The following is a 26,049-nucleotide window of genomic DNA, read 5'->3' on the forward strand; positions in this document are numbered from 1 at the left end:
AGCAAAAAGGTTTGGTAACGGCGATGGTGACAACGCTGGAGCAAGTGTCACTGCCGGAACGTGCTTGGTCGGGGAGCTGGGAGCTAAGAAGAAGTGTCTCTGTGTTTAATCTGATCGGACGGAACCAGTTTGGCCGACGAACTAGGTCAACCGGAATAAAAACCCTTCCAGAAGAGCCACTTGGAGCTAAGCAGTCAAAGCCCCTGTTGCCATCCACACCTACGCTGACTTCCCGCACGAGCTTCCCTATTTAGAGCAAAGAAAATAACAATGATACTACAGCTATCGCAAGAACGAATAGCGAACATCAAACTAGTTTACGTACGGACGATCCAAAAGTTCAGGTTCATTCATTTCACTTTATTGCCACATGGCTCATACAAGATGGTTTGACGCTCAAAGTGTAGGTAGCATGTTTCCAGCCCTGCGTATTTTCCACTCTAATTAATGAATGTTTCTGTCTGTAGGCAGCGTAGATGCGCCTCTGAGGATTGGTTTTAAAACTAATCTCCATTATAGAAAATAGGAATTGTATTAGATCTCGACAGCTAGTACTCGTACCAAAGCTCGATGATTGTCCCCCTTTCGCGCATGCCGCCTATTTGAAAGACCAGCCATATACCTGCCGTAAAATCACCTTGTTTCCGGCTACAAACGAACGAACCGTACCCATTCTGCCTCAAGAGACAAACCATTTGCACAGCGACGACAAAGAAATAATTGAATACCACCACCCATACAAACACAGATGAACGCCCGCTCGTTCCACGCAAACGTATCACGCAGAGAAGTTTAAATGATCGCTTAAGTTGTCGAAATGACCGAGTCACAGCAACGTCGACTAACAACTTCTTGGCCATTTTCACTTTCGATGTTGGTGTCCACGCTGGCAGCGGTAGCCGTCATCGTTGTCAGCCGTAATTGTCGGCCCTCTTGCCGCGTCTACCGCTTCCAACCGCCGTTAGTCGGCAACGAATGGCATCGTCGCGAACAAAACCGTAAGCTGTTTAGCGGTTGAATAACTTCAATGACAAAGACATCAAAGAAGAGCAATAATCGTTCTGGCGGTGGCGGCGGCAGCAGCTGTGACGCGAGAATTGAACAATGATTGGTGCTAGATGTAGCTCATCATTCCGATAATGGAACTCAGGGCACTTCCGATGCCGACAGATAATTCGCCACTAAAACGAATGCGAACGTGTACACGATGTTATCAGTTTTGTTCGATATCAAGCAAACTGGATGCCCCGGAACGACAGGAATCATATGAACGATGCGAGCGGCAGTCGCAGAAACGGTAATAGTCAGCCAGTGTAGCCTCTATGTTTTGAGCTCGACGTTCGTCAAGCATTTCATCAAACGGACACGATCGACTGGCCTCCAGCCATCACCAAACGAACCGTGTCTTACCATCTACGCCCAAATTCGAACCCATCCCATAAAATGTTTCCAAAATTAGCAGGCTATTACGTTATTCATCAATCCACTACGGTGATACGAAGCTTCCCGCATCCCAGTTTGATAGGCAGTTGGACAAAAAAATCTAGGTATCACAAAATCTGATTAATTCAAGCGGATGAGTAAAGGAAGATGGTGATAATCAGCCGTACTCGAATTGACTGACTTTGTTGAATTTTACAAAAATATACTGTAGACATCCCGAACCCTGTCCTAATAACAATGCCCACACGTCAGCCAAACGGATATAGATAAAAATCATAGAGATATGCAAATATGCCACAAATCATCGTGCAGCTGCTGCGGAATGAGAGGGTGTTTACTTCCCTGACTTCTGCCTGCGTTATGTTATAGCATCGTTGAGAAAAATGACCGGTTATGCTTCGTGTAAATAACGCCGTGGTCACCTATGACATATAATCACAATATATCGGCTCCCATTGCGAGTATATGTGCGTATAATTTACAGAAGGCGTTTAACTAAATGGGGTGGGGCATAGAAAGATGGTTCAAATTGAATACAGGGTCCCGGGGCTCAACACCAGAAACGGCAGCAATAATTAGGAAGCAGACCTTGTTGTTACCTAGAAATATGGAAAAAACTAAAGGGGCTTTCAGAAAAAGAACAAACGATTTGATCTAGCTTTAATGGTCTGTGATATATGAATCTTCTACCCCGTATCAAACGGGAGATGATTGCCCGAGATGCGACTATTCGTTAAGGAACGGCCCTTTGTCTTCTGCTGTTGAGGCACGTCTGGGGCAACGACAAATGGAACAGAAGTGTTTCAGCGAAGCTTTGAATCCGGCTGTAATGAGCTATTATAGTGAGGGCAATTTTATTATCGTGGCATTCGACAGGTAACCCAACAATTTTATAAAATGTGCCCATTGCAAATGGGATAGTTTTCCTTCTAGATCGAGTTAGACGAGCTCTTGGCGAAACAAGTGAGGCTTTCTCGCCACAAAATAACGTAAAGGAACATTTTGACACGATCGAATTCTAGATCGTTCTAATCTAATGAGTGTACGCGCCTGGTTTCATAACTGCAGTCGCTTTCGGAAAATATCGATCTGATTTTACCAGCAAAACTTCTAAGCTAAAGATGCACTACCCGTTTGACTCCGGATTAATAAAGTGAAAACGTGGAATCCTTCGACGACACTTTTCGTATATAACGCACTAAATGAAAAGGTAAACTAGATGCTTTACGAGTTTTATGCCCATTAGCGGCTGTATTTTTGGAGCTTGTGGTACTGTAGTCACAACCAAGTCTAGCACGTGGTGAGTAAAGCTAAAGGCGTAACAGGTCCTCGATTTGTTGACCTTTTCAATCATCACAAATGGCAAGAGATGTTTTTTCTAACAAGGTCCAGAAGTCCCGACAATATATATCTAGGACTGGCGAATCACTATCTATAATACAACAACCCATGAAGTAGACCTAAATCTGATTTGAGAGACTGAACTGAATACAACAATTATATCTACTCTACGATACTATGTGCATATATGGGGATCAAAGTCTAGGACCGATCTCACTGCGGTGAACGCCATACGTGGCGAGATCAGACAGCGTTCAGCAAGACATGAACAGCCTCACATCGAGGTAACTAACAAAAGGAAAGCTTGTCAAAACCCACTTTTTTTCACGCCTTCGTCAATGGCGATTCCGATTGCTGCCGTCTTTTGTCTCTGTTCGATCTGTTTGTAAGCCGCGGTTCTTTTTCCTTTGCGTCAATCTGCTGTTCCTCGTGAAACCGAATTAGCGGTCCCGAGTTCCCAAGCGGATCACAGACACACACAGATCGCCTACTGCGAGCCTTGTTCTAACTAACCACAAAGATGCGCATTCGGTCATCATAATCATAGAGACAATGGTAGCATCGAAGTTCGCTTCAATCAGCTGGCTGATTAGCTGTTTAACAGGGAAATCAAACAGCCGCAAGATAGCATATACGATAGCTACAGCTATAACTCTGATGCTGACGGTAAGCCGGTTTTTACTTTTTTTTTTTTGTTGTCGTCGAAGCGCACGCGATCATTGTAACACCAATGATAGATAAATATGCTATAGTACGTGCAGACCCCGCCGGAGTCAGCGATGATCGTTAGCCTCTCGACGGTGACGATGAGATGATAGACCCCGAGGCCCACAGCAACCGTAACAGCTGCATGCTTATTGTCCGAACGTCCCGTGTCGTCCTGCTTGCGTATCCAGCGTCTCGCCCGTGTATCGATCCGATCTATTCATGTTATTTTGTGGACAATGGAAGATATGCAAGTTGACGTTAGAGGATTTGTTGGTGTAATCACCGCTGTTGGGGACAAGATAATCACGTTGAATTGTTGCACTAGCGAAGTAGCACGTGTAACTGTAGTAACGGCAGAAAAAAGAGGGGGCTAAGTAACCCATGCCAAGAAGCTACGGCAGAGTCCTGACACCAATACGATGTCACGTAATCGTCCTGCTGTAAGATTAGACAGGTTCAACAAACAAGCAATAATCATGTCTGTTACGACAACGTTGGACGGATGCTGCCAATATTGGGGTCGCCGTTATGAAAAGGCCGTAACCGTAGACGCACGACAGTGGGACTAGTAACCTGATTTGGTTTATTTTGGGACACGGATGAGCTTGTAAAGATGCATGTTTTTGTCTGTGATTAATTTAAACATGGGCATCAAGTTGTGCGAAATATCTAGATCAATATATAATCCTAAGTACTCTTTACGGTTCTGAGTATATATAATCCTAAGTACGGTTTAACTTCTTTACACCTTTCATTTGAAATTTATTGATGCTCATTCATGTGGTCGACTGTTTCATTTAAATATGCCTTCGTACTCGATTACATTCAAATGTTTGTCGAAAGTAGAATTTAAAAAAATTCTGAATAGGAACCCTTAAAATTCAGTTCATGACATATATTGCGTTACCTGAGCCTTTGAATTTACACTAAAATGATGAGTTACCGTACCACCGGACTGTTAATTCAATGGATGTCTAACTAATAGAAATTGCTCCGGCTAAAATTTATATAACATCAATTAACGATAATAATCCCAGTGAGTGAGTTTTTCCTTTTGATACTAGTAGCTTTTCAGCTAGGATTTTACCTAACAGCGGTACATATTTTGTTTGATTATTCGTTAAACGCCATTGTTATGTCAGGAAGTCCTGTTTTCACATCAACTGAATGTATTTTCGGCGCGAAAATTCTTCCTCTGACGCTGATATCTTCATTCGAAGCTTCTATCTACCCAGGATGGGCCGTCCCGCATGTCATATAGTACATCAAACAGATCTCGATGTTTGCTACCGGTTTCAACCTACACGTTCTCACGTAGCAGACCGCGTTCTCGTCAATATTGACTAATAGGAACGTTTCAATCTGGTTCAACACGATTGATAACATTCGATATCGATTATTAACTAGGCGTCCGTACGAAACTATGTATGTTACCTAGTATTTTCTTTTTTTCGTAGTCGTCATGGGAAGTGTTTGTGGCGCAGTGTGTAATATAATGATTTAAACTGTTCTGCCAGATAATAACAGTAATCTGTATTATAGCTACTAGCGAAGATGCAGGTGTTAAAGTTCTTCTACATAACCACTTTGATCATTTGTGTGCAGTAATAGAATCATCATAACGATGGGTCCTGTTAAATTGTGGCCACAGGCCAAGCAATATGGGCATAGATTAGACAACCTAGTTAATCTAACTTAACTAGCATGGGAATTTTGTAAAAAAGCGTGTTAAAATAGCGAGCAATAAAAAACATTTGCAATGAAACTAGCACATTTGTTTTGTGAGATGTAGATGTAGCACGCTCTGCCCGACATTGCCTTGCTCAAAACACGATATTCATGCATAAGGTCAGCAGATTTATTTTTGTTTCGATATAATACCACCATGTATTCTTCGGTGCTTACACAGGCCGAAGTTCTATCTATATATTTCCCACGATATAAGCGAAGTTTTAGCTGCATCGTAAGCTTCATTGTTGTCGTTCAATGAACTTTACTGCTCCCGTTGGAACACTTAGCTTTCCGTGTTGGATATGTTATGAACTTTCAATATGGTTAATGCTCAAAAAGCATTACAAGAGGGAGTGACGGATATCCTGCCCGCATTATAGCTTAGTTGAGGAAAGCCCCCTTTTTTTGTTTTTCTCTTGACAAAGAAAAGCTGTTTTTCTAAAAATTCCCGCTGTCAGCGATGCCTTTCAAGAGACGACTCGCCTGTACATGAGTGGGGCATATCTACCGCCCTTGTTATTCGTGTCCATTTGTATTATATAATGCAATAAAAAAGCTGCTTCACAAGGTAATAACTTAACAGTCTGCTTATTGTGGGTTTCAACTGAAGCCGAAAAGTTCATCCTACTTTACTGTAACGCTCCTTCTTCCACCTGTCGCCTTTATTCGCGAGCTTGCCATCAACCCACAGGGGCGTGGTAGGCATTTTCTAAAAATCTGAGTCGCTGTTGTATTGCGGGTTATCTTGGGCCAACCCACCAACCAGTCCTTGGCTAAGAACTTACCGATAGCTATAAACAACTGTGTCCATAATCGTTATACGACATCAGTAGGATTTGCTGTGACGTGAAACGTCCGCGTGCATTTAACTAAAAGGCAGAGCGAATCCGTTCACGAAAGAATAAGACGAAAAAATTACATCCGTTATCCGTTGATCGTATCACGCACGCATATCGGAATGGTAGGCACACAAGGTTATATGATTATAACAGCAGTGCTATCGTTTGAGGGATACATAAAAGATGAGGACGGGTACCTCTTCACTGAAGCGCAGCCACGTTAAGCGAGACTTATAACATACAGGAAGCTAACAATTGGATCACACCGATTGTTCAAAATAGGAAAGGCCCAAAGCATAACCTAACAGATCAACCGCCGCTACGTCCATCGTCACCACTTAGATACACAGTATATCGCTGAAAATGAATTAGTGTTTCTTCGTGACGTCATTCGTATTGTTGGTGCGGATGCATGTGTAGCTGGCATGAAGAAAAATGGAAAAAAAGAGTCATTACATAAAGAAAGCTAGCCTAATTTTTATTAGTCTGCTCAAAACTGGGGGATACCTTTCCACAGCGGACACGTTAAATCCACTATCCACTGAACGCCAGTCAGATTGCCGTGTACTGCATTAGCGAACGCTGGTGATGAAACGTTCTCGTTAGTTGTACCACCTCATTGGTTTTAAACGCTTTTGGGCTCTGAGTGGCCAAATGCAGTTTGCATGTCTGCCCTATTTCGCGCTGACTCTCCGATATGATGCCCATAATAAACAATGTACGTTCCTACGATCACAGCGTTGGCAATCTCCTCATGAAAGCGAAAATTAGAAACAACAGTGCATACATTCCATTCTGCTTTTCATACTGAATACATATATATATATATATATAAACTAAATACAAAAGTGTAATTAACACCCTGTAAATACACATCTACATACAAACGTTCACAGAAACACGAAAATACATTTCTCTTGACCGATTTCCCTTTCGTTTTGTTTTAATTACGTGATTATTTAAATTTGTATTTAGAGAAAAACAGGGAAGACACTTTTTAAATCTACAAATTGTAGTCATCCTCCCAAGTGATTATAATTGCGTATCTTTCTCAACGCTTTTGATGTATAACATATAATATGCATGCAAAAATTATCTCTTCCATTGTTTATATCTACAGTGGTGAGGCTGAGGAAATAAACAGTGCTCGATTTGTCCACGAACTCAAAGTAGCATCTAATTATTTAAAGATACCTTTTTTTTATCTATGGAAAGGAGTTCGTCACCTGGTCCATTGAACACATCTTTAATACAAATAAGCGACCTTCTCAGCCATCCTGCTATAGAAAAAACTTATGCATTTCTACCGATATGGCTTGTTTTTTCCTTATTTTTCGGGCTAACGTTTGAGACTAATTATTTCGAAGAATACTCACCGTTGTACTCTGATTGTCACACTAACTGATAGTTACTCTCGTGCTACAATACATGTTTGAGCGTTTACCTATTTGATCTCTATTGATGTTAAGAAGTCGCTTTTTGGCTACTTTGACGTTTACGTTGTAAACCATGCGAGTAAGCGCGCTAGAAAAGTTTTTTTTTTCTAAATTTATGAGAAATTTATTGCCAAAGTGGTTGGATGTGTACAGAGAAGAACTCGTATTGATGAGGCCCTAGATTTGATACTCAGCTTCGTAACTTTCAGGTCAGCTCAATTCAGCTTGCTATGATGCAATTACGCAAGTTACGCAATTATGCAAGCATCCTTACTCAAAGGTTTTTTTCCTCTCACAAAAAACTCTAGAAAATAAATTGGAAATATTCCACATTTACATTGTAGATATATCTGATTTTTCTATATATTTTCGATTTTTTCGAAAATGTCCCATAACTTCCGTACAAGCAATTACATTTTGTTTCTGAAGTTAGTCTGCGAATAGTAGCTATGAAACTAATTGTTGAAAAGTACATATTTAATAACAAGCTTTATTTGTTAATCTTACGAAAGGCAGAATCACACTGGGTGTCTTAGGAAAAATATACGGTCGAACTTCAGTGCTAGAAACCGAGAAGTCATATGATGTTGTCTTAGAGTAAAAGGTATAACAGTATTTGCCTTTTATTTAAACTCAAGGGATATAGAGTTTGTATCAATACCTCAAATAAAAAAAAAAAACCCTTTTCAAAAGCTAACTGCACTCGTAGATGTCCGAAGCGCATCGACAAGGTTCGTTTATATTTATTGTTTAGACACAACTTCTTTTTTCGACATTTTTTAGATCAAACCAGATAAATAATCAACCTGTATTTTTTGCTTTTTCTCGTCGCAATGCAGCGTGGCGATTTACTGTTGCAAAATGGTAGGAACAGTCAAAATGTGGTAGTACTGTTCATCCACTTAGGTTTGTCTACTCGTGCCTTCGTAGGTCATACAGATACATCAAAATCAATGGCTAAATGTAAAAAGGCTGGACACGCACGCGACGAAGCTTGAACTCAAGCTGGTTATTTCAATGGAAAAGTTGAAATAATCTGCTCGCATATTGCTGTTATTGAAATGTGGGAGCAGTTAATGAAACAAGGATCATATTGAATACGATATCTGTAAGCGAACGTGTCTATTAGAACCTCTACTCCTGTGCGTTTCATACCTAATAATCAAAACGTAGTAATGAAGCACGAGGCCCATTACCTCTCTACACTGACATATGACAGGTCGTTGAATTTCATTGTTATGTCATAGCATTACGTGGAAAAATAACGAACAAAAAACACAGTACTGTATAAGTCGAGAGCTACGGGGACTCAGCCAAGGGACCTGCAGGTTATTTATTGCTAACCTGTTTTTGCTCTTTCGTGACATTTTTTTCCCGACATAGAAAACACTACTAATAGCACTTCGTAACACAGCGTACGACAACAATAAGCCATGCACTACAGGATCGGTACCCGTAATTATCTAGCGGTAACGTATCTGCGTACTAAATTTAGAGGTATTTAGTGTGGTATTCTTTGTCCGAAAACGGGCGTGGACACAGATCTTCTTGTACCAGAAATCCGAATCAGTGCTTAGCGTAGCCATCAGCGACAAGCATAGGGCTGTTGCGTGTCTCTACCGAACTCACAGGTCATAAATCGAATGCCCCCAAATGCGCGTGTAGTTGAAGCTTTTCACTGGTTACATGGGTCGGTTTGCCAATAACGCTCATCTGTACCAAGGGCAAGTAAATATCGTACAACACATACTAGCATGTATTTTTATTGTAAAATATATTAGTCACACCGATACGGGAGAGAAATTTTCTATTTTCAACTAAAAATCGTTACGCCCATTTTTTTTAACTGATCAATGGATAACTGTTATTTGCTATCGTTCTAATGACGAAATACAATATGTTGTTCTGGGTTGTTATGTTTTACCAGAAAAGGGTAATTGTGTGACATCTGCAAAAAAAGTAGAACAATTCTGAGTTGTCTGTAGTTTTCCTTGTTCTAGATCTGTCAGTCAAATGGAATAATGATGTTTTTGGTACTTTTAAGTGTTGCTATAACTTGTTCATAAACTGGTAGTTTGTTGATTAAAGTTAAATTTAAGTTGTACTGCTTCAGTCAATATGTTATCGACAGGCCGCTGTACGTTTAGAGCAACGTGGGTCGAGACAGAAGAGTTTCTCCACCTGCCGAGTTTACAAAGCGAACAAAGTTTTGTCCTATTTGCCTTTGAAAGTACTTCAATTTGTTATAGCAATATCGTATCGCCAGCTCATGTGATAATGGAATTGATTGCGGAAAGAAAAAAGATAAAATAGGCAAAAGTGCCTGCTCGTGTGTCAAGAGTACAAACAATACTTATAAATTGTTAATGGTTTCTGCATACATTTGTCGATTTGATAACGGGGTCTATAAAAGCTATGGCGGGCAAGATTCATCATTACCGAAGGAAAAATTATGCGGAGTATCACCATCGGCCACCATTTATACCCTACTTTTAGTACCTGACAGTACAATAAAACAATATCAATGGTGGAATAATTAGTAATTAATTAATTTCAGCCAACTTAGCCGCAACAGGCTGCGGCTAAGTTGGCTGAAAAATACGAGACGACAAACAAAATAGTGCGTTATCGAACCATCGTACTCAACTCTCTAAAAAGAAGCTCTTCTTCCAGTAACAAATATTTTTCTCACAGTAAGTCCTCGATCCGGTCAGTTCGAAACGGATTTCTTACCCATCCCTTATCGCACCAAAAACAATGGAGAAAGCGTCAAAGTGTACCGTCTCACGCAGATTGTCAGCCGAAATCTTGTCTGTAAACCTTAAACGTTTTAGTTTGCTCGCAACACACACAAATACATCGAGTGTTTACTCGAGTGTGAGTACGTTAGAGTTAGGTCTCTGCGCGCTTGCAAGTCCGCGCATTTTGCCCATTTTGCTATTTTCGTTAGCCAATGCGATCAGCAGCAATGTTCAAGCTGAAGTAACAATAATAATTCATCGAAGAAGCAGCTGTAGAAACTAGTCGAAGTGATTCAACGCCTAGATGTAGCAATTGCCCGTCTCTGCGTTTAGCGTGCAACGAAATAAACAAGTTGGACTATAAAAAACATACACATAAACGAGACGCCGCTGTTGTGTGTCAGCACCAACCACATTTACCGTATCACCGCCTTCTGGCTAACAATCGCTAGTTGTCTTTATTCCTAGAATCAAACTTCCATCACCGGAGCTTGTTCAAGTGAGGTGGACGCCACCGCCCTGACGATTTGCACCAGCTGGCATAAACCCAGGTAGACCTAGTGATCTTCAACCGGTTTTGACAAACAAAGCCACCGTTCCACCTTCCACAGAGCCTACCAGTTATAATAATTATTAAGTAGCTAAGGGTAAACAAGAAATCTCTATGACAGCTATGTACAGCGCTAAAAAAAATGAAGATGAACCAGTGAAAATACCGAAGTAAATTAAAAGTAAAAGCAGCGATCGAACAGAGGTTGTCAATAAAATTGGCGGATGATGGATTGTTCCCTGTTTTGCTATGGTAATCTGCAATGAATAGAAGCAATAGCCTTGCGGGTGCTGCCTATGTGATACTGCATTCAACAGTACCTAGCTTATTGACTAAAAATCTGCTTTTGTTAATAATTGCAGGCCGTTTAAGTTATCAGTTTTTCTGGATCGATTGGGAAAGCACGTTTGTATTGTCAGCATACGATTTAGCGATCGGTATTGTGTCGTAAATTCTACGGGTCCTTATTTGATTTTTTAATCCTATGCGTTCATCGCCTGATGGATTACAGAGACATCGTTTATTCCCTTTTTGTCCATACAACTATGATGGTTGATAACTACGAAATTTATAAAGCGTTTCTTTTCTATGGTTATACTTAAAGCCCCAGGGAGTACCAAATATTTTTAAATATTTTACAAGCTAATAAAAACAAGATACAAGGATTAACAGCTCTTATTCGAGCCACAAATATAGCGCTAAATTCTATTTATACATATGCATTATATACACAACTTGTTGTGTACATAATGCATATGGGTTCAATTTGCCTTCATCATCGTAGGTCCCCAATTGGCGTCGATCTTGTATATATCAATCTATGAACAATGCGCATATATTTTCATCATTCGTTTGATTTAAGGTAAACTCCGTATCGCTCCCTGCCCTTCTTCCCCTCCCTCCGCGTCTTTATAATTGTCTTCTGATCGAGGCCACTGATGGATTATATAATTTAAATGGGCCACAAGGTCCGCTTGGCCGTTCAGTACATAAACACCAAATGTGGACAAGTCCACGAGGCGGACTTGTAGGACCTATCTGGGATTTTGCCTGGCCCATCGACTCATTCCTTCATTATTTCCGTGTTGGTGGCGCTGACGGCAAAAGTGAGAGTAACGGCGGCCATCGTAGAGGTCGTGCCAGCCTGCTTGTTAAGTGCTAATTAGTTAGTCAGCCTAACAAGTTTTCTTAAGGGACCTAGATCCGCTGCGAAAGCTAGACACGAGAGCCGCAGTCCTGCAACAATAGCACTTGGTTTTAAGTCGACATGCACACAGACACACACACACACATTCGGTGGCGTTCTCAGGCAAGCACATACACGCCGCCCTCGATTGTAATTTCACCTATTCGAGGTACAACTGTCAGTAAACTGCCTTGGGTTGGGTACAAACAGTGTCAAATAGGATTTACTCTCCAACCGGGTCGGGCCGACCTAAGAGAGACACAACAACCGTTACGTCATAGCCCATAGTGAATTAATGGTAAAACCGGCTTTAGATGACTTTGCCAGCACCGGCGACGATCTAAAGCAATTTTTCTTCTTCTGGCAGCAAGCTTGCATATAAGCCTTTGGTCAGATTTATTATAGCTTCTGTCATATGATAGATAATGTGTACGCTTAAATGTGTGCCCGACATAATCCAACCGTGGGCAAGCTAAAAATAGTATAACGGCCGTTCTCCCGGATCACAGCCGAAATGGAGTGCGCTATCTAATTTTCGAAAACATCAACTGGACGCAAGCACTTGTGTGCATATATTAAATACGGCTTCTGCAATGAATATACTGTCCACACATAGGTAGCTCTGTGTAAAAGTCTAACGTAGTAGTAGTAGTAGTATAAAAACTAAGTATGACAAATGGAAATGTCTTTCAAATGGGAATGCACCTTTATGAACAATACCAGTATAGCCCATCACAAAACTTACATTTACGGTTTAATTTTATAAGGTATATTTTACATGTGACAAACGTACAATGCTATGATATTGTGGATTGTTTCGCTGACAGAAGGCCACGAAGCAAACACTTCGTATGTTTTTAATGTTAATGTGTAGTGGTAGCCAGTCGCCATTCTATTTGCAATAGATGCCCTATATATTCTAGCCCAGTTGACATTGAGCGACTGAAAGCTGTGCTTCAGCGCTCCCCGGATATGCCATGTGCTTATAGCAAACTGAACAAATCCCCCCTTTTATCCCTCGTGATCTATATGTTCTTCTGACAACTACATAAATATCGTATTCAGTCTATATTAACGAGGCCCACAACCCTGAAATTGCATAATATGTACTCAGAAACAATGGAACTAATAGTAGCGTTGAAACTGAATGAGTTACCGAATATCAAGAAGCATTGGCATGTGTGCGTTAAAATATTTGAGGTCAAAACCCCGACGAGCGATTACGCAGTAATAACCACAAAACAGATCACGTACATATTAGGACTCTTGGCTAAACAGTAGTGCCATTGGCGTGCGTGACCGAAAGGAAAAAAAGTTTTCATCAAACCATATTCCACCCTTGCCCCATTAATGATTAGATTCAAAACAGCTATTCACGACAGGTTTTTAGTATGTCTGATTGCTTCCTATCAGATATATTTACTATCATTATCTGAAATTTCCCTTATAATCACTTGACTATATATGTCATAGGCTGTTAGACATACCCAATCGACGCCGGAATGTTCTTACTGTTTCAATATCGTAGTTTAAAAGCTATCGCGCCTGACTTGCACGCGAAATACCTCGGGTTTGATCCTGTATAAAAGAATTCTTAAAACGTGTGACCGGTAATAGTTTTCATACAACCTTTGTGTTTCGAAAATGGTTCCTTCAAGGACCGCACTCGAGACCCTTAGTGTCTAGAGCAAAGCTAATAAACCCAGACCTGCGCCTACTTCAATTCCATGTGCTAAACGGTGAGGTTTATAGATCATACTCTAGCCGTGGAAGAACATCTAGAAAAATACGTGTAGTAAGTGCAACGCGTAAAATCGGTACAAGATACCTTTTATGACGTATTTTGGTGAATAACGACTGATCGAGAAGCCACGGGAATAATATCCGGTGCGGAATGACAACTTGCAATAAATACAGAAATGAGCTAGTGTTTTTCCTCAAAAACAACACAATCCAATTCGAAATATTCCCACTGAGATCTGGCAGGCCCTTGATTGAGCTGAACTATATGCACGTCCGTGAGCCACTAAATCTGCAAGTACATTTATAAAATGTCGATCGAAAGTGAAGATATTATTAATTAACCACGACGCTTTTTCCCAACGAAAAAATCGTATAGCATACCTGATTAGATCGTAAAACTGAGAAAACGTGGAACAGAATCAGGACCCGTTTAGGTTAGTGACTGAATTAATAGTAGATAATCAAGACTGACAATTACATTAACCACGTACAGTTAACTGGTTCAGTAACAGTTAAAGTTACTGTTTGCCATCACTTCAGACCCAATTCGCCAATTTAGATTTCAAGAAATTCGGATCTTTCGTAATAAGCCACTGATATTCGTCCGGCGATTTGTCATAACAGCGTGGCTGTTGCTTATTAGGTTTCCAGTGCTTCTGATCACGGAAGATGCGGAAACCTGTCAAGCGAATCTGCTTGATTCAGCTTTTTTATTTATGTGACTGTTCAAAGAAAAAGATTCTCGTAATTAGATGGAGCAGACTTATGAAACAATGGGTAAAACAATGTCACCTTAATTAAAGGTGGCCACTTAAGAACTAATTAGACTTCTGTAGAAGGCCATTAACCAAGAGTAATTGTGCCTTTCGGGTTATCATCGAATTTTTTTTTTATAAATAAGCAAATCTTAAACCCAGTATATCGCCTTTATGAGGAAAAATAGGATCATTTTTCTTTGCAGCTCCCCCAAAAATCGCTTTCTAAAATCAACTCGTAGAGACACTCGGATTACTTTTTGGAGTTGTAGTCGTGCTAGAACTGGAAGTTAGTCCTATGCTGGACCATGAACATGACTTGTCAACATAAATGTTTAAATCGGAACATTACTGGGTGAGCAATCAACGACCACTTCTCTTTTAAAGTTCCTCCCTTAAGTCCGATTGAACCGAGTAGATATTAAATAGTTGTTGTGCAATAGCTACACTGAGGAACTCGACTATCTAATTTAGTTATAATGTGAATGCTTTTCAACTTTCAGCACCAACACACTGACAACGGGCACCCGTACGAAGGTAATATGGATTAGGCCAAAAAGAGACCAATGCTTTGTAAACGTCCAAACAAATTCCTGTGACATAATTTACAATTTGCACAAAAACGCATTAAATCCGTCTGGGGACTAATATATATAATTATATTACGTAATAATCTATCAAGTTTATTTTATCCAACTTCCGATGGGCAACAATTGAAAAGTTTTCATATGCCTCATAAACCTTCTAAGTAAAGTTCTTAGTATAATCGTATATCAAAACTACTCAGCCCGAGCAATGGAACTTTGTTTCTGCGTGCTGTTCACATTATAGGGCTACTTGTTAGCTTGTGCCCGGATCACCGCTATCGAGCCAACTTTTCTCCAACCATTTGCTCCGTGTAACTCTGTTTTGGACGCAAACATGCATCCGACACTAGCCTTCCTTCATAGCATCACCCATTTCTGCAACTTCTTATTGCTTATTTCGGCTAATGACATACTTATTCAGTTAGCCCTGTATGACAAATTCACGTTTACTTATCTGCCCAGTGCTTTACTAACCTACGCTTCATTTATTAAAACGTATTGGTAATTTTAGATATAATGCTTTTTATAATCAACATTAACAACTATTTTTACGGTTCAGACGTTTTTCGTACTTACCACGTTCAGGGCTGTTACCGTAGGCTGTACTACATTTTGTGTATTCGAGACATTTCCTATTCATAATAGAAAACACATATCTCGCTATGATCGGGCTGGTGAAATGAGCGATGCTAAAAATAATTATGTCGATTAGCAATGAGTCAAGCATCCTTAAACTTCAAGTTTGTTGGATCTGATTCTCGAAGTTTAAACTGCGACCTGCTATCACTGATCTGATAATGGTAACCTGATTTTCTAAATACAAGCAGACATAGACAGACACCTGAAGATAAGTGGACACCGGAGTGCTCTGAGAGCGACAAATATAGTGCCTAATAGCCAGTCACGATCACAAGCTCAGTACATTATCGACAGCATCGTCTCAATAGGTCTGTTGCCATACATGACAATACACATATACATACATACAAAAACCGATATCGTAGCTTTGTGTCCCGCTGGTCGGATTAGATTCAATACACAAACGCACATCAGTTGCGCACGAATCTGGGAGCGCGCTTAGCTGGCTCGATTTTTTTATATGCTCACTGTTATTTATTGTTATTACGTTCTGTTTCGTTCACTATATAAACAACTTGCCGTTTCTCTATTTCAACTAGAGTGAACGTTGACTCAAGAGTAAATGTGGCCGGAGAATGTGGAACACACAACGGAAAAAAGCCCAGTTAACTGGATACAGTAAAACAGGTAAATACTGGAGAACGCGAGGTAAGTGGGTCTGGACATAAAAGCAGTTACTACGAGGTACGTATAAGGGTGACGATACGGTTAAGCTTAATCGATTCGAATAGCAGTTGCGGAATTAGATCCTGTTGCATAAAATAATTTCATTCTTATTATGAGGACCTCACTATAAACAATTTACACTTGGAAATACGTAGAGAGCGAGACACGCCAATATAGCTTCGTCTTTACATAATACGTGAAAGAAGCTATTAAGTTTCACTTCTCTGCACAGTCGGCAGGCAAATATATACTCATGTGACTCCTATCATCATCAGCCATTTGCAAAGCATTTCCTTTAATTTTTACCTGGAGAAAATCTAATGGTCTGAACTACAGCTTCTCGAACCATTTGGTGCACCTTCAATCTATATTTACTATTTTTTTATTAGTGTTGAAAAGACAGAACGATTCTACCGTAGTTGAAGTTTTACACAAAATATTTATCTAATTTTCCGAAATCGACTATATCGGATCGCTAAACGTGACTTGCGCAATGTCCTTCTGTTCCAAATTACAGCCACATTAACATGACGGTAAAACGTATCCCCTGCATCAGGAAAATGGGGTTTATAGCCATTGTTAATATGCTTCTGTTTGAAGGCCTATTCAACATAAGTAGGACCAGTGGTAGTATAATAGATTCTCATGAAACTGCCTAAACGTTTATCATGTGGGCCGTGTGAACTCCTTCATCTCGCTTAGTTTTTCAATGTTTAGCCGACGGCTGCCATTACTCGCGCGTTCTAATTACGTAACGGTCATAAATGTGTTCAAGGTTTGGAAATTACAAATTTGCTTATTGCTTAAAACCCCAGTGATTATTTAGAGTAATGAGCATAGAGATCGAACACTAGGTACTCTGATAGGTGTAAACAATTTCGTCCTCAGTAAAAGAGCGAGTTTGCGACTAATACTGAAACTATAACTAGCTACGTGAATATTGGACTTATAATTTTATTGAGAATTTTTTTGGGGAATCAAATAAAAAATGCCTCCGACGTGTCACGAAGGTGTTACCCAGATGACGGGGGCTAAAATTTTTGCAAGCCGTTTAAGAAGCTGCCTATTCGCAATGTATTCGTATGATATTTCATTGATGTTACTCACACTGCTCTACTCCGTCCACTTTACACTTTGCTTACGATCAATTTCAACCAAAATAATATCAAGCTTTCCTTAAGCGATAAGCGATAGACCCCGTCCCGCATGAAGAGCCGCGTATATGTACACATAGTCGGCATAGCTGATGGTGATTTGCACAACCTGTTTTTCCTTTCGAAATGCTGCCGGAGGTCAGCGAACGCGACCAACGTCAGTGACAACAACAGCAACATCAACCCTTTTACCAATTGAAATCACCACGTAAACTGGCCGTCCAGCACGATTGCTCCAGCATCCGGGTAACTCTCTTCGGAATCGGTTATTAAAATAGCGCTGCATATTCTGTTATTGCGGCTTCATCGTTGCAGACACTCATTTCCTACGGTGGGTCTCTAGTGACGTGAGTTCCTTCGGCCCCTGCCCCTATCGAGGTCAGTACTACAGTGGCGATGAGGGAGATGACTGAGGGGTCGGTCGGTCGGTAGTGCATCGAGGCACTCCGCCCTCCACGTCGAGGCGGTGTCTAGGGACGACAATCACGGTTACAACACGCATGCTGACACACACCCTCACACACCAAAATGAATGCCTCGCGCTTCGGAGCAAGCTCGACGCTTTCTGAACCTACGACCTCGTTCTGTTCGACAGTGAATAGCAGCACACGGGCGGATACGAGTGAGATCGAAGGACTGAACGGGTCTGTCAGTCATCATAATTTACTACCTCTAATATATGCTTGACTGCGGAACCACTATTAAACTACTTCCCGCTACGTTTTGCTGGTATTGCAATTACACATAATAATATGAGTGTAATTGAAACCCATATTTTTCATAAGATGTGTTGCTATGTTCATGTGTCACAATCATAGTAAGGTTTTTTAAAGCTCATATTTAGCAGATGACTAGATCATTATTGATATGATCATGAAGCCGTAGCACGTTAGTCAACATTTGACAAGTTTCATGCGAAAACATATAAAATTGAAAGACTTCCTTTCTGGTTCTTCCGTGTCGTTCCACACACGTGCTGATATAGAGTGCCATACTGTACTTATAAGACTATACAGAAGATTACCCAATGACACGCGAACCTCTACATTGCAAGCTCGGTCCTCTAAGTCGTGGGATCCAGATGTACTTTCTGATCAGCAGCCACAACTAAAGTGAGCTCTAAATTATAGCATACACTCACATACGTAAGGTAGGCAAATCTTCTGAGGTCGGAAATATAGTGGAATACAAATAGCTAGAAATGTCTCATGTCGAGGACGTTTGTCTATTATACTTAGTAGCCTAACCACCCAGTAGTATTCGGTCAGATCAGTTCTGCTGTAAGCTAAGTATCAACCATAATACCTAGTCTAGATCTATACGCATGTATAGTCCTATACGAGAACGCAATGATTCCTGACCAATTTCTGCCTCTGTTTCACTTGATCATTTCTAGTAAAATCCTAAATCTGCAGCACGGCAGACAATACCCTTGTTATATCTACATGATACGCTGATATTACGCTGAAACATACGATTGCCATACCTATTTGATTCGATTTATTCAAATATTAGAATAATATGTTTGCATTTGTTTTATTTTTTTGCTTACAATTGTGTTACATGAACTCTATAATTTCAGAGCTCGGCCGGGTTGAACGAGTATTATATATATTAGATATAAGTTGCCCGACTCGACCCAGCTGGAATAGAACGAAAGCTCTTCCGCACCACGCATACCTCAGCCTATATCCAGCGGCCATTTCTCACTCGACAGACATTGCATCTGTGTAGTAAGTTCTCTTGAGTCAGTAACAACTTTAGGGACACGCTTAAGTCAGAGCTAATAACCCAACACCGATCTCTTTTTGTGAGTCATGATGTAACTACTACCTAATCTGTGCAAATGACAAAAGCTACATTTAAATTCTATAAATACAGTAAACGTCGTGAATTAAAACTGTAATAACAAGACCTGAAATCCGCAGCGCTTCGGAGTTCGCAGCAAAAAAAGCCAATCGCATCATTGTAATTTTAGATGTCAACAATAAATAAGACTTTATTATTATTATATTTTATTAAAACTTCACCCTGCCGCGTCGGTGGCGCGCAAGGACGCTTCTTAAATGCTGTTATACTTAACAAAATTGCCCCTGCTGTTTGAGGCCAATTCGTTGTTACGTGTGGCTGAGTTTTCGATGCACTGTACACAAGAGCATATTCCAACCCTGTTCCACGTCTAATACAACGACTTGTCCTGATAGAAATATACATCCTTCTAGAAACGAAGACATTAATCTCCTGGAAGTCTGATAATTCCCGAAAAATGTATGTGTACGCGAATCGGAGAAGTCGAATGACTTTAGAAGCTTTCTGTTTGTCTGAAGGATTAAATGAAGTACGGTCTTTGGTGTCGTAGTGAGCAATGTTACAGTACGGCATTAGGTAACCATACGCATGAACAGTGGTCCCACTTCAATACCTCGTCTAGTTTGACATTTATGCTGTGCACTAAACGGATGATCACATTAGCTGTTGATGATACACAGCGGACTGCAATTGCTTTATAATATAGAGCTTATGTTGTCTCATATCAAACGAAATTGGCGTAACTTATTCAGCGCACCATATACAAGGCTAGTCGACAATAACGTTACTCTCAATTTTTTTTTTCACCCAACGTTATGTTTCAGTTGAGAAGGGCAAGTTTTCTAACAGGCCGCGGATGCAGCAAATGGTACAATGCACCTGGAGGATGAGAATTTCTTCTTTCGGATCTGATCAGGTCGGTCTGTCGCGTATTCTGAGACAATTACTTTCAAATTACGATTATATTTTAAAACGAGAGAACTCCCTTCTGCCATAAAGGGGCATTATATAGTCAAATTACTGACCTGGATGGATTCAGTGGCGCACTATTGTAAGGTTATTTATCCTGGCCAGTGGAGCAAGTTAGCCACTATGGAACATTTTAATTGTATCTGGGTCAATGAATGTTTGAATTTTACGTCCATCACTGCCATCAGACGTTACTTCATGACTATGTTTGTTGCCAGATACCGTTATTTATCAATGACGTATCTACTTCGTCTTAAGTTTTCGACGCTCGTACACATCGATTATACAACTTACCACCCCTATTGCGCACACGAATATACAATGTTGGCTTTTTTATTTCGATCACACACGCGTCGGATCATATAACGTACCATATATGCAGCCAATATGAATCACTCTAAACAGTTGCAGGCTTGGCTTCAAGATGGGATGGTTACATTGTTCATACTCATTATCCAAGGCATGCCCAAATGCTACCCTCCTAAGCGGAACATAAAATCCATGGTTTCCAGGAACGTCCGATAGATACAAACAGAATTAGCAAAACAAGTTTTATCAACTATCATCAATTTTGTCGGAAATAATTCAAACTCTTCTTCAAATTATTTAATCTCAAAACAGCCCTTTCACTAATCGCTTACATCCCACGCAAGCACTCGAGCACAGCTACAGATCTCTACTTTACGCGAAGCAATTCACACTCAAAAACCCACTGAAAATTGATCACCACGACCCATCTAACTGTATAAGCCCACAGCTTACATAAGCAAAGCCAGCCTTTCAAACTAAGGCGATTTGACAGGCAAAATGACGGAATGGAGCCAGCAAGTGGAGCAGGCAAGTGGCGCGCCAGCCAATGACCTAACAAATGGAGCTTTTACTTTTCTTTTGTGGCCTGGCAGTTGAGAACCGCAAGAAATGGGATTCCAAGCTCTGCTCCGTTTTACCATACTTTTAGTTGCCTGCCTGCTTGCCTGCCTGCCGAAAACAGTAGCGAAGGCCAAGAAATAAGTGAATAAATTGTATTGTAACGATGCCCAAGGGTTCCCGCCAGGACAACTACAAGCAAGGACGAGAAAGTTGAAAAAATCCAGAAAATGAGCTCAATAACGGGAAATGAAAACTCAAACTCGGAGCTACTCAGAGGGAGCGAGAAAAGAGAATAGGAATAGCTTTCGACATTGACCATATGGGGTCTCGGCCAAAAAGCCAACAGCAGTGGAGCAATACACTCTTCTCCAGCTCCGCCTCACCTTTTTTCCCTGTAGGGAAAAAACAAAATCCAAAAGAGGGAGGGAAGGAAGGACAAGCATAGCGTTACTTCCGCGTGCATGTGTGTTAGTCAAAGCAGCAAGCGGGCTACCGTTTGACGCTTGAAAAGGTGTCACATTATTAAGGACATATGTGGTATTCGCATGAGAGGTACGCCGCGATATTGTGCAGTGTTTAGGTCGTCGTCGATTCGATGGTGATAGTTGGTGATAAAAAGCGAAATGTATATCTCTGTACCAAATAGAAGAAGAGTTAGGGCTATGGAACATATCGAAATCGAATCGATCAAGCAGAAAGGAGACCGAGAACATCGTACAATGGGCATACTTAAACTATCGATAACATCAGGGGGAAAAACGGATTAAAATTTTTAACAGCTGAGTTTCACTGTTCGAGAGACAACTTACTTCTGCATTGATAGAAGTTCCCACATATCTAGCGGTAATATTAAATAGAATAAAAGCTCAGATTGATTTGTCATACGCAAATGTAATCAACTGTGACGTAACATTCAATCCGCAATTGTATCTGCCTGATTTCTAGAACATTAGAACGTTATCTAACTATCATCAATATTCAATAACGTTGTATTAATGCTCAAAACTCCGTTTATTATATAATATACCTTGCCTATTTTCCTCTATTTAGGACTGCTCCCTTTGAACGTCAGTCAGACACTTTCTTTTTTAACGACAATACCGGACGTAAAACTCGAAACATAGCCGCATTTCCTTTCCTATCGCATAGGTACAGAGCTCATTGGTGGTACTAGTCTATACGAATGCAACATTGTTAATCTATCTAAAGGTTACATAGACGCTTTTTTGGAAATCTGCAGTAATGAACTAATTAAACTCATTGCAGAAACAGTGAAATATACTAAAAGATATTATTCAACATAAACTTCTATACGTTAAACTGGTAATAAAACAAGGGAAAGGCAAACCGAAAGCTACTGCTAGACAAAAAATTCGATTTAACGCTGACACGGTATAGCCCTGCTTGTATTAGGGGATATATATAAATCGGAGGATACGACAACCTATGTCATGTACGGGTACAAATTTTTAAATAAATCAAACATTTAGTAATTGTAGAATTTCGCATGCCAGTAGACTAAGAAGTTTACAAAGTCCTGAAAAAATAGGCATAGAATGTATTATACATACCGGAAGAAAATCAACGAATAGTTTCGATTTTAGAAAAATGTAAATAATTTATTAAGAAACATCTTTAATAATTATATTATGCCTTTTATCCAATGCCTTCTCTAAATACTCTTCGTTTTGCGTTTCCATATAAACAATTTGAATTTTCTATGTTGCTCTTGCATAAAACTCCGACACTTCAGCTCACAACAATCCAGAACAATGTTGCTAGGAAACATATTTTCCACATATTTTGTTAATACTTCGCACGCGTATTTCTGTCAGCGTCATGAAAAAACTGTGTTGAACAATGAAATTACTCGGATAATGCAAGTTAATACCAACTTAGGTGATTCCCATTCTCATTTTCTAATGTTTCCTTATGTAAACTTAATGAAGAACACGTTACGCAACATACGTGTAGTGAATAAAAGTACACTATCATTATGGTTAGTGACTGGTTCATGACGCTCGATAGGCGATAATGTCAAATCTTACTGTACAAGCTTTTTTTTTGTATTCGAACACATGGTTTCATGGGAAGACAATCCTACAAAGGTGACAGAATCAATTCTGGCTTATAAACGTAGCCCAAGCGAATCTAAATTACAACATACTAAAATACCGTATAGTTCGTCCTCTACGGTGTCACTTTCCCACCCCTTCCCCTCCGTTCCATTTGCTCTTATTTATAACTGTAAGGCACACGTACCAAACCCGCAACAACACCGCCAGCCGTGCATGAGTCACGAATAATAGTAATGAATCCCTTCATGTTCCTTCGCATCGAAGAGGGTCAACTGGTGAAAACTATTGTAATGGTAGTGGTTCGCGGGATAGGTACGGGGCAGCTCAGTAATTTTGACCAGGAAGAGGAAGTGTAGCAGGCGTTTATTGAACTAACATCACTTGATACTCAATAATAATAATAATGGCAATGATGGTCGTTCGAACATGAACTACAGTGTCTTTGCATTGAGATACATACGCTTGACTGCACAAAGGCGTACATATGCTCCCACACACACACACACATCGAGGCTAACTGTTCGCGGCGTTCAGCGGCCACTTACTATCTGACGTGATAGTCATGGTCGTTTACGCCCTCATTTGATGTGTGACTAGGTTGTTGAACATACCTCCTTCAATACGAACGAGGTCACCGAATCGGCCTTGCTCTACAATTTGACCGCCATTCAAAACGACGATATTGTCAGCCCGTTGAATTGTCGATAGACGATGGGCAATAACAACGACGGTGCGTCCTTTTGAGAAACGCTCGAGAACATCCTGAATAAGCCTCTCACTAATGGCATCAAGACTGCTGGTCGCTTCATCAAGAATAAGAATTTTCGGCTTGCGAAGGATTGCGCGAGCTATCGCGATTCTCTGCTTCTGGCCACCAGATAGCATGACACCGCGCTCACCCACTATAGTGTCAAATCCTTGAGGAAGTTCACTAGCGAAATCGTAGATATTGGCAACGTGGGCAGCCTCCATAATATCGTTGGTTGTCACCGGAGTCGTGCTGCCGTACTCGATGTTCTCACGAATGGTCGCCGAAAATAGAACAGGCTCCTGAGCTACAACACCGATTTGGTTTCGTAGAAAGGTGGGATTTAATTCTGCTATATTATGGCCATCAAGCTGAACTACGCCGCTGTCCGGGTCGTAGAGACGCAGTATTAAGCCGGCTAATGTCGATTTGCCAGAACCGGACGGGCCAACTACGGCCGTGACTTTTCCCGACAGGATCTCAAGGTCTAACCCGTTCAGGATATTGGACTTGCGCGTAGGATACCGGAAGCTAACCCCCCTAAATTCTATTCTGCCCTCTACGTTCGGCAGCAGTTTGCCGCTGTCGAGCGGAACAGCTGGTTGGCGGTCCATGATTGCCCAGAGCTTCTGAGAGGCACCTAGCGCTTTCATTGTCTCTGAGATAAAATTAAACATGCTCCCCATCGAGACGCCAACGTAAGCGGCGTAAATGAGGAACGAGCTAAGACTCCCTACGCTTATGTGACCGTCGGCCATCAACATTCCGCCGTAGTAAAGAACGGACATAATCATGACATTGCCTGATGCCCCAGTCGTCCCAAAGAAGATTGCACGTCTTTTCGCCTCATCCGTTCTCGCCGCCAGTACTTCGTCAAGAGTCTTCGCGTAACGTGATAGCTCTAGGTCCTCTTTACTAAACATTCGCACGGTGCGTATATTTGAGAACTGCTCCTCGGCAACACCACTCGCTTCAGCCAGTTTGTTCTGTACACTGGCTGCAACTTTTTTCAGTTTCTTTGAATAAACTATGGCAACCGCGGCTACAGGAGCCACGATACCCAATCCGACAAGGCTGAGCTGGGGCGAAGTGTACGTCATCATACCGACTGCACCGGCTATCGAAAAGAAAGCGCGCAGTCCGTCAGAGGCGTTCTGCGTTAACGAACTGCCGATTTGTGCTGCGTCGCTAGTGAGACGCGATAGCAACTGGCCGGTTCTTTGCGTGTCGAAAAACGCCACCTCCTGATGAACTATAGCCCGATGAACCTGTGCACGAATACGATTCGTTATTCGTTGTGAGGCAATATTAACCAGGTAGACACGACCAAAATTTGCCGCGCCCCCGATCACCGCAAGGCCACCAACAATGGCTACGATATAATTAAGTCTCGCCTTCATTGTCTCTTTATTGTCTGATCCGTATATTGTATCGATTGTTTTTCCAATAAGAAACGGAAACACTATTGTAGCTAGGGAACTTAGGCTAAGTAGGCCAACAGCTGCCAACAGGGTATTTCGTTCGGGAATAGCGTAAGTTAGAAGCCGGCTCAAGTCTGATCGATGCTTCACTTTTTTAGAGGAGGAAGCTGTGCCACATTGTCGTAACGGTGACCTCAATAACGCTTGAAAAACTGGTGACGGCGGTAAGCCGAGAGCACGGGTTGAAAATGGACTGTTGCCGGTTTTCAGTCGAGCGATGATTGTAGTCGTACTCCGGGACTTCAGTCTGCATGACTGCCACAACAATAGTTTACTGAGCATCGTATGACTGATTTCAAAACATTCACGACGCCTGTTGAGGTCTCTATGAATTGCGGTTGCAATCAATTAATTGGAACGCAGAGTATCGTTAACATTGGTTATTAACATTTGGGCTATGATCAAACTGGGTACTTTGTTTGGCTAAGCAATGATTAGAGCTATCAGCACTTTTACCACCCTACGCAGAAAAGTCTTCTCCAGCTGAGCCGCAATCAGAAGCACATGTGTTTTGCTCGACCCCCCTCCCCCTCCCCCCGCTTCGCATGTCGAACAGTTACCGCCGCGTCAATTCA

General features: G+C 41.1%; 1 protein-coding gene and 2 long non-coding RNA genes across 5 annotated transcripts; 1 reads left to right on the forward strand and 2 right to left on the reverse strand.

The window, feature by feature from the left end:
* The first annotated feature begins 263 nt into the window (after nucleotides 1-263).
* Nucleotides 264-5,795, forward strand: LOC111268423 (uncharacterized). Its single transcript, XR_002685218.2, has 2 exons — nucleotides 264-3,450; nucleotides 4,635-5,795. It is a non-coding gene; the product is annotated as an uncharacterized LOC111268423 (long non-coding RNA).
* Nucleotides 5,796-6,226: 431 nt separating this feature from the next.
* LOC111268421 (uncharacterized) lies at nucleotides 6,227-16,178 on the reverse strand. 3 transcript variants are annotated; one of them, XR_015314210.1, is made up of 4 exons: nucleotides 16,044-16,178; nucleotides 15,637-15,749; nucleotides 13,804-14,007; nucleotides 6,227-6,810 (listed from the first exon to the last, which is right to left on the reverse strand). It is a non-coding gene; the product is annotated as an uncharacterized LOC111268421 (long non-coding RNA). The 3 variants fall into 3 exon arrangements; XR_002685215.2 differs by having other exon boundaries at nucleotides 6,227-9,211; nucleotides 15,637-16,178; XR_002685216.2 differs by having other exon boundaries at nucleotides 15,637-16,175.
* Nucleotides 16,179-22,759: 6,581 nt separating this feature from the next.
* On the reverse strand, nucleotides 22,760-25,953 carry LOC111268429 (ATP-binding cassette sub-family B member 10, mitochondrial-like). Its single transcript, XM_022847410.1, has one exon. It carries the CDS (start codon nucleotides 25,754-25,756, stop codon nucleotides 23,816-23,818), a length of 1,941 nt encoding a protein of 646 aa, XP_022703145.1. The 5' UTR covers nucleotides 25,757-25,953; the 3' UTR covers nucleotides 22,760-23,815.
* Nucleotides 25,954-26,049: the final 96 nt, after the last annotated feature.

The sequence above is a fragment of the Varroa jacobsoni genome, unplaced genomic scaffold (assembly GCF_002532875.2).
Source record: "Varroa jacobsoni isolate VJ856 unplaced genomic scaffold, vjacob_1.0 scaffold_1283, whole genome shotgun sequence".
Classification (NCBI taxonomy): Eukaryota; Metazoa; Arthropoda; class Arachnida; order Mesostigmata; family Varroidae; genus Varroa; species Varroa jacobsoni.

What these genes read in the sequence shown, in the direction of transcription:
- LOC111268429 (XM_022847410.1), bottom strand. Translation starts at nt 25,756, where the DNA reads ATGCTCAGTAAACTATTGTTGTGGCAGTCATGCAGACTGAAGTCCCGG.